Source organism: Coffea arabica, chromosome 1c (assembly GCF_036785885.1).
Source record: "Coffea arabica cultivar ET-39 chromosome 1c, Coffea Arabica ET-39 HiFi, whole genome shotgun sequence".
Classification (NCBI taxonomy): domain Eukaryota; kingdom Viridiplantae; phylum Streptophyta; class Magnoliopsida; order Gentianales; family Rubiaceae; genus Coffea; species Coffea arabica.
In genome coordinates, this window is record NC_092310.1 from 58,701,741 (window position 1) to 58,711,057 (window position 9,317).

Genomic DNA, 9,317 nt, shown 5'->3' on the forward strand with positions numbered 1-9,317 from the left:
AATCCCGCTCATTTTGACCACTATCATATTATTATAAAAAAAACACACACTGCCATTTATTTATAAGGTCGTTTATGCAATTAATTTGCTAACATTGCTATTGATTGAATTTAAATGAGACAAATTTGAAAGTTTATGGTACAAAATGTCCAAATTTAAGAATTTAAGGTAGAAAATGTCTAAAATTAAAATTTAAGGTGCAAAAAATAAAAAAAAAAATAGAAAGAGTGGTGCAAGTTGGATGGCACAAATTGAAGTTAGACCTAACTATTAGGGAGGTGCTTTCCAATTACAAGTAACGCTAAACAAGATTGTGCTCTTTCTTGGCTTTGATATCAATAATGGTTTTTACACTCTTCGTCAAGACATTTTTCTTTAAGCAACTAATATAAACCAAAGAAAATCACTTCTCAAATATATATAAATAAAGAAAAAGGAATTCCAAAAATTTTTTTTTTTGTATTTCAATAAAATTTTTAATGAATTTTTTATTTCAAATACATAACATCATAAAAAAGTATTATAGTATTATTTTTAAAAAATCAAATAATATTCAATTCAAAAAAACCCAAAGAAGATTATTTGAAAAGATTTTTTGATATTATATACCATAATATATTTTTTCTTGTGTGGTATATGTAAAATAAAAATAATTAAAAGAACTTGCCTTTTGTAAATAACAAGGAATTTTTTGTTCCAAACGATCCCATCAAGACGAGTCCGCATCCCTTATTACGAGAAAGTCAGCCCTAGACCCGCTCACACGATTCACAGTAACAGTAGTATTTTAATTTACAGGTACACCGTGACGCTTTCGGCTTGCGTAGTCCAACGGTCCAGATTTGCAGGTCACTTTTGAGAGCCCACAGCATGGCCCTTCATGAATGCATTAATTAACATCCCCGAAGCAGGAGCAATTCAATTGAATGGCAACTCGAAAGGTACCCTTCAACAAACCACTGAGCCAGATTTACATATCTATTAGTTCATAACACACAAATCTTCTTAGTTTCCCCTCTCTTCGCCTGTAGATTATGACAGAACAAGTTATATAATTATTATCGTTGTTCAGAAAAAAAAAAAAAAAAGAAAGAAGAAGAAGGATACCCTTGAACAGGTTCCGTGGCGTGAAGGCGTGATTCTTATTCTCAGATAGTAAAGAAGAGACGGGAAAACTGTGAAATGTCTGTAATAGATATGTTATCCCCCCTGGATGACCAACAAAAAGATTTTTTTTTTTTTTTTTTTCCAAAACTTGGTGATTAACAGGTACCATCCCTATAACGATCATAACTTTTGGCTGCCGCACATTAAATATATATATATATTTTTTATCATAGGGTGGGTGCCCCCCACCTCTAGGTCTTTCGCTCTTTCCGTTTTCTCGATTCTAACATGAATTTTAATTTTGATAATAGCATTAGGCTCTAAACTACTGAAAAATTATCCCCGCGCCTGATAAAATCAAGCCAAAGTGAAAGTATACAGTAGAAAATTTGTTCAATTTCAGGGATTTTCAAGGCGTAGTCTTTTTAGCACTATGGACGAACTGCTTTTGAAACTTCCCTGCTCAACAACCTTTATCTAGTGCATGCATCAAATTCTTCGTGGGGTTGACGGGCTATTACGCCGGACGAGAGTTATCTAGTGCATACTTTTGAATAGCGTTTCTTGTTAAAAAAAAAAAAAACTCCCTGCATAGAATGGATTTTCATGGGCCATCGGAAAGTCGTGATCTTATGTAGACCTCGCTACTTGATGGGATGGTCGTTTAATTGCTATACTTGACCTAACCTGAGAATATTACAAGCTTTACATATAGTATAATATAAGCACGCATACGACATTTATGCTCACATATATGACAGTCCAGAATAGTACAGAAACTGAGAATTGCGACGAGTTTGCCAATTCAGATTTCAGACCTGAAACTTCCAAATGAATAGCATTTAAAAGACGGGTCTAAATCCCATTACCTACTGCGTCACCGTATAGCAGGTGGCCTCATAGTGGCCGGTGGACTTGTACTCGTCAGCCCAATTTTATTGACAAACAAAAAGAATCAAGAGATATTAATTGAAACCTTAAAAGGGGTTAGAAAACTAGATAATAGTCCACTTTCTTTCTTCTTCTTTTTTTTTCTGAGTAAATATTTCATTCACTAACAGTGTATACATCATCATTGTTGGTATCTATGCAATAATTAAATTTTAAATTTAAATTTTACATAATTATCATTCATCTAATGCTTGATAGTGTGTAGAAAAGATTAATTTTTTTTTTTTGGGGTCAGATCACAGATGGAGACTATAAGTCAAAACTATCCCATACAACTTTTAACCTTGTACAGGCTAGGCCGTAACTCCTTGTTGCAGACGGGCGAAAAGCTCATCAAATCGGCTGGATGAATAACCAGCCAACAGCTTCCGACAATAACCCAATTGTTATATCGAGCTTCTTGGCCAACATCAGTGTGATCCATCGAAACATACAAGGCCTCGGCCCAATGAGCTTGAAAAGAATGGAAATACCAATGGAAGGGGGACCCTACTACTGCCGAAGACAAAAATGTCAAAAGGGTGCCCACTGTTAGGGGTGTGAATCGAAATTGAAATCGATAATTCAGAACTTTGAAATTAGAATTTTTCGAAGTTTTGGTATCAGAATTTTCGGCCGATTTCGATTTCGAATTCACCGAATTCGAATTCGGAATTCGGTAAATTCTGATTTCACCGAATTCATGAATATAAAAATTATTATTATATAAATATTATATTACATATATATATAAAATATTATATATATATATATGTGTGAAAACGAAATAGGAATTCCGAATTCATGAATATAAAAATTATTATTATAATATAAATGTTATATTATATTATATATATATATATATGAAAAACATATTTGAAATCGAAATAGGAATTCCGAATTGTGAATTGTGAATTCGAAATCGAAATTTTCGATTTGAAAAATCTCGTTACCGAATTCGACCAATTCGAAATAGAAATTTAGATTTTCATTCCGAATTACCGAATTCAAATTTTCGAATTCAATTCAAATTCGGTCGATAAATCGGAATTTTTCAATTTTGCACACCCCTACCGACAATTGAGAGTTGGGAGTTACTTGGGGATGAAGTCTGGTCAGATGAAGCCTAGAGGACTGCACTTCTAGAAAGAGAGGATCCATGCCCTTCTTTTGACCCTCAAGAAGGAAGAAGTCCTGGCTTAGTATTTTCCACTCTCCCCCAGCCTAGTAAATTTGTATTCTAGTCCAACAAGTTACTCTGCCAAACCCCTCGGTGAAGCATCCGCCTTTGACTTGGCGTGTTGCAGTAACAAAGCTATGTTGCAACTTTCTTATTAGTTACTACCATATTCCTCAAAAAAGTGTTTTGAGATATTTCAAAATGAGCATATTTGGATAGCAAAATTTTTTAAAAATATTATTTTATTTACATTATAAATATATTTTTTTATTATTTATTTTTTTTTAATTATCTTTTTATCTCACGTATGCAGTACAGTATTAGGTTGCGAGTGCCCATAACTATATCTGTTGTTTATAATCAAATGAAATATTTGTGGTCAATATAAGTTGGGATGATTGTGTCAAAATTTCTGAGGAGAAAATTAGCTGGCCAAGGTAGAGACATCCTCCACTACCCCAGCAAGCAACGTTACCTGGACAATACATGCTGCTCCAACGTCGTCAGTAATACTGTATGATCATTTTTTCAGATGAAAGTAATTAAGAAGACCTTCGCTCCTACGCAAAAGCGAAAGACGGAATATTGAGAGTAACTGAGTTGGAAAAAAAAAAATTTTTTTTTGGAGGCTTTACTAAAAGGGTCCAGGACCCTTGTAAAATTCTCTGATCATTTTGACACATTCACATGATTGAATCATTGCAATCAACCCGCTATTCTCTGTAAAGCTTTATATATATATTTAAAAAAAAAAAACTGCAGTATCCATTTAACAAAACAAAATGTTCTACTGTTGTTTACCTTTCATTAAATATTCCCATCATAGCTTTGTGTTTGGGGACCTGACCCACATGCTTTACAAAAAAAAATAATAATAAACTAACAGATCCTAAACCACACGCACTGTGTACTAACGTAAAATACCTAGGATTGACTGCAGCCTGCCCCCTGAGCCAAAAAATTTTTTTTTTAAATGCAAACAAAAAAAGAAAAAGAAAAAACATTTCTGGGTATCTCACAGGGGCAATGATATTAATGTGACAAAAAAGCCCAAAATTCCAAGCACTTTTAATTTAAGTAATCAAAAGCGCTCCCTGGATGCAATTTCCCAAAAGAGGCAGTGAAGACCCGGAGCTGATGGAACACCTTTTAAGGCATTTCATTTCAGCCACCACAGCTAGCAGTAGTAGTTAGTAAAATTTATGATCACCTTCGCCGTCAACAGCTTTAGGCTCTAATACTACCCGTATATATAGTACTCCGGTAGTAATAACTAATAAGCAAAGTTAAAGACTCGCAATTAGTCTCTGGGTTTAAGGTTCACAAGTGATGGGTTCAATTATTATTAATTAGCTAAATTCGATTGCTTTGTAAATTTTTCTTAGATTGTTCGTTTGGACCGTTCTTTCGATTCCCGTTGAGTGATTAATTTAACTGTGTGTGTGTTGTTATTCCTTGACTCGAAGAAAAGAACCACCAATGTAGCGAAGGTGCGCTTGAGGGGGTTCGGGGTCGTCCGTCCCACATCAAGAGATCGTGGGGCATTAATCTCTGAGTTTCAGGTCCACAGGTGATAAGTTCAATTACCAATTGGCTGAATTCGATTGCTTTGTCAGTCCCCTTAGATTTTCCGTTTGGACTAGTCTCTGAGTTTCAGGTACACAGGTGATAAGTTCAATTACCAATTGGCTGAATTCGATTGTTTTGTCGGTCCCCTTAGATTGTTCGTTTGGACCGTTTTATCGATTCCCACCGAATGATTAATCTAACTGTGTGCGTTGTTGTTCCTTGACTCGAGAAAAAAGCAATGTTAAAGACTACTGTAAATGCAGCTTAAGATGGCTCAGTCCATGAAAACCCCTGCATTCATCCATCTTTCGGTAGCCATAAATAATTAACCGCATCCCCTTTTGGCCATCATTAATCATATTTGCCTGGAGGACTCATTTTATGATATGAACCCGTGACAGAGTGCAGACCGTCCGTGGAACCTATTATTTTCTCTATTCTCCCGGCTGCCCCAACACCAATTAACTTCGAACATTAGGAAAACCATTTTATGGCTGAGCTGGCCGTTTCTTGTCCCAACTACCAACCGTTTTCTTTTACGCTAACATATGGAGTACAACAGCTACACGAGTTTACCATACTCGACACACACTTACGCACAAAATTACCATACCAGGTCATTATCGATTTGCCTTTCTGTCTAGGGTCAAATTGGTCAATGCTGCTCGCCCACGCAGGAGGAGAAGGGATGGTATAGAATGGGCGACTAACTTCAGTCCTGCTAAAAACAGAGTAAATCTAGCCAGCAATTTTGCACTACAAATTGAGTTGGGACTTTAATATTAGCAAACTGATGCATGAACAAGTCAAATCCAAGGCCAAACTGGATATAGTAGTACTATGAGATATGTGGGGTTCGCATCCAGGACGAAGTACAAGCTACCATATAAGCTGTTATTCTCTATTTCTAATTTTCTAGCATCATGTTATTTCTGTATATTACCTATCCATGCCCTTGCAATAAAAACAGAAGGGAATCATTCAGCCTTGGTCCTTCGATGATCAAACCAAAATGAGAAAAAGAAGAAAATCCAAAAATTAAAAATATCAAAACTTCAAGTCTAGCCTTCAATGACAGAAGCTAAACCAGCGAGGATTTTGACACCAATCTGTGAACTCTTTGGCTTAGTCTCCGGGGGCTTCCATTGCTTTGCCACCATCAGAGACTTCTCTTCATTTTCACCAGCACAATCATTTGTCTCAACTCGAGAGATTTTCTCTCCGATCGTCAGCTCAAACTCTCTTCCAGAGCCCTCCTTTAGATTTAAAGGATCTTCCCTTTCAACTTTCACATCCCTCTCATGGGAATCCATTGCTGATGGCATTGGAGTTAATTTCGGTGTAGCTCGGGTGTAAGGAGAGAGCCATTTGGCCATGACATATTCAGCTTTTCGCCACGGGGGACAGGGCATGCCTTTCTTCTTCAAGCTTTGCTTTGCTGCCTCAGAGACAATGCTCACAATCCTCTGAAGACGATCAGCTTTGCCGACGAATATAATCGGCAAGACCTGTAGGATCAATTTGTAGGCTTTAGTGGACCTTGCAATCTCAAATTCTGATCTGAAATCGATGTCAATTATCAGCCTATCGCCTTCAAACAAAACATCGACGTATTCATATTCCCCTGCAAAAAACAAATGTTCCATAATATATGAGATTAAATTTCAAGATCATAGCTAAGGAGTAAAAGGCAGGACAAAGTTTAAAGCGGAGTTTTTACCAGCTGGGAAAGAGGAGGATTTTTCCCAGCGAGACTCGCAGATTGAAGCATCATATCCGAGGGTTAAAAGATCATCAGTCACAATTTTTCTGCAAAAATGGTCCTTGCGCTTGCCAATTTTGTTCTTTTCAACGATTTTCGCAATGTCAGCCAATAGGTTTCTCTCAGAAACACAAGCACATGGTACCAAACTCTGCTCACAACCACCAAAAAGAGGAACAAAAGACGACAAAATTCAGAAAACTGGAACCTCACAATATCCTTGTGCAACCTGAAATACGAATTACCTTGAGGGAATCACATGCATCGGGGCAACTGGTATGGTTTGATTCACCGAAGCAATTGACTGAGTCGGCTTCATCGTCTGAGCTGTCCGTACCGTTCCCCCTCAAGCACTTGCACCGCTGTCGGCCACACCTCTGCTTATTGTCACCGCTCTCGTAGATGAAATTCTCCACCATCTTATCCAAGCAAACAGAACTCAGCTCGAAGTCATCGCAAATTTCCTTGCCAAAATGTGACTCTCCTCCACCGGCGATGGTTCCTGTTGACTTCTCCGGAGCCGATATCTTCAAGACACTAGAGAACTGCCGCTCGAAAAGCCGCTTGAACCGAGACTTGATTATCGGCTTCACCGGCTCATATCGAGGAGCTGATGATCCTTCGGGTGAGGTGAAATCAATTGGTTGAATCTTCATGGGAAATGGCACGTCTCTTGTGATCCAGTTAACAAAACAGGGAATGAAAACTTCCCCGCCTATATTTTCTACGCTTTCTTAAATGTTTACTAGTCAACGATGATGACTTCAAAAATTTTGATCATCTCCACTTGTACTAAAAAATTTTACAGATACAAAAACCCTTTTCCTGTACTATTATCTAAGAGTTACAAAAAAAGGCACCGATCAGGGAGAAATATGCAGTGCATATTACAAAGGCTAGAAATCGATGACTTGTAGGCAGTATATCGTCGTCGGATCACCAAATTCTATCAACACAAAAAACGAGAATTTGGCCAAAATCAACGATCTACCAAAATCGAAGAGGTTTAAACTAGAACAAATACCTTCATTTTGCCGATTACGGTCAATAATATACTACTAATGCTAGGTAATACTAGTAATTTGCAAGCCATCTGAGAGACAAAGCAAGGAATAGCTTCGAAGCTCTGGCAAGTTAAACATAATCTCGCTTTTGCTTAGGGCTTGAAAATAAATCGAAAAAAGCGGCCAAGAATGCATCAGTATCATCAGCGCTCAGGCAATCCAGATAATGATCGACGGCCAGAGTCTTCATTTTCCGGCGGTGGAGTGGAAATTTTCCTGATAAAAGAAAAAAAAAGCGTCGATTCCGTTAAGAAGTAAAGCTGCAGAAATTATGAAGCGGGAGAAGAGGACAGTTTTTTAGGACGATGATGGTAGTAGTGGGTATTCCGGTGAAAGGCCAAAGAGGAGAAGAGCGACGAGGATTTATAAAGGGCTGGAGGAGTATGCTGACTAGGATGGGTGCCACGAGGGATTCCTACGTGGTAGATATGGTCTAAACTTAACATTAAGGGGTACGTGTCGACAAACGAGGACTCTTGAGTTCAAATCACAGCCACGCGACGCCACGTCTCCCATAGAGGACGCGTGGCGAATGGGTAAAGGTCGAAAATGACCTCGGCTTCTTTCGCACCGGACATGTTTGGTTGATGGTCACCCCTCGTGATGCAATGTCCCTTTGCAAATTACAAGCCAAACCTTCGCGTTCGTCGTCGCGTGGAGTGTAGCTTCCCTAAGTTAGGTTTCTCCTTTCCTTTTTGAATATTTTTTCATTTTGGCACTATTTTTTAATGGACGGGATCCTCTGTCCATTCTTGCTGTTCAATACAAAATTATGTAATTACACTTTTTTCCTGTCTAATACAAAATTACATAATTATACTTATAAATACCACTGATATGACACGTAACATTGAATGTATATTTAGGGGATATTAGGTAAATGGATTTCAAATTCAATAATATCATAAATGATGTTTGTTGGAATTTCATGCTGCATAATTCATATAAGATTAGGTAAGCATTTGATGACGAAATCCTTGAATTTGTCAAAATTGCAATTACGTGTAGTCATATTGATTTAGAAAGTAGGTCATTTATGCTAAAATTGAATTTGAAACTCATTTACTAAACATCTCTTAATATGCATTCAATTTTATGTGCCACATCAACAATATTAATAAATGAAACTAAGTAGTTTTGTATTTGACAAGAAAAATGAACAGATATAATGTGCCTCAAACGTACAAGTGTGTTTGGACTGCATATTATTTATACCTTATTTACACACACTAATTTGCTTGCATAATGAACACATTTTTCAGTCACTTTTTTATCTCATATATATCACATTAAAAAATGGTACAGTAATTTTTTCAAAAAATTATTCCAAACAATCTCCTGTCCAAACACACTTGTAATTGCACATTTGACATGAAATGTACTTGAACAAACCTGAGACTGCGTTGGGATCGAGATATGTAATGGAAATTTTGAAATTCTCTTAAGTTCTGTTTAGATTATTGAATTTGAATTCAAGAGATAATTCAATTGAATGGATTTGATAAAAATAAGAAAAAAAGGGTATATTTATAATTGAAAAGATATTTGGGGCATAAAGTAAAAAAAAAAAATCGCATTTTCCATTTTTTTCCTTTCTTCCTCTACTTTGAACTGTCGAGCCCTATCCTGCTGCTCTTGTTCTTCGTCTGTTCTGATGTTGGCGCTGCTAGTGGTGTCGAACATCTTCTCTCTCACACACACATAA

General features: G+C 36.9%; 1 protein-coding gene across 1 annotated transcript; it reads right to left on the reverse strand.

The window, feature by feature from the left end:
- Nucleotides 1–5,590: 5,590 nt before the first annotated feature.
- Nucleotides 5,591–7,943, reverse strand: LOC113732937 (uncharacterized). The gene is made up of 3 exons (XM_027259000.2): nt 6,794–7,943; nt 6,507–6,699; nt 5,591–6,410 (listed from the first exon to the last, which is right to left on the reverse strand). Exons 1-3 carry the CDS (start codon nt 7,202–7,204, stop codon nt 5,848–5,850), a joined length of 1,167 nt encoding a protein of 388 aa, XP_027114801.1. The 5' UTR covers nt 7,205–7,943; the 3' UTR covers nt 5,591–5,847.
- Nucleotides 7,944–9,317: the final 1,374 nt, after the last annotated feature.

Bases quoted from the DNA above. Each gene is read 5' to 3' on its own strand.
- LOC113732937 (XM_027259000.2), bottom strand. From the start codon at position 7,204: ATGAAGATTCAACCAATTGATTTCACCTCACCCGAAGGATCATCAGCT. The intron at 6,700-6,793 runs GTAATTCGTATT...GGTTGTGAGCAG, and splicing joins ATGCATGTGATTCCCTCAAG to AGTTTGGTACCATGTGCTTG. The intron at 6,411-6,506 runs GTAAAAACTCCG...TGTTTTTTGCAG, and splicing joins ATCCTCCTCTTTCCCAGCTG to GGGAATATGAATACGTCGAT.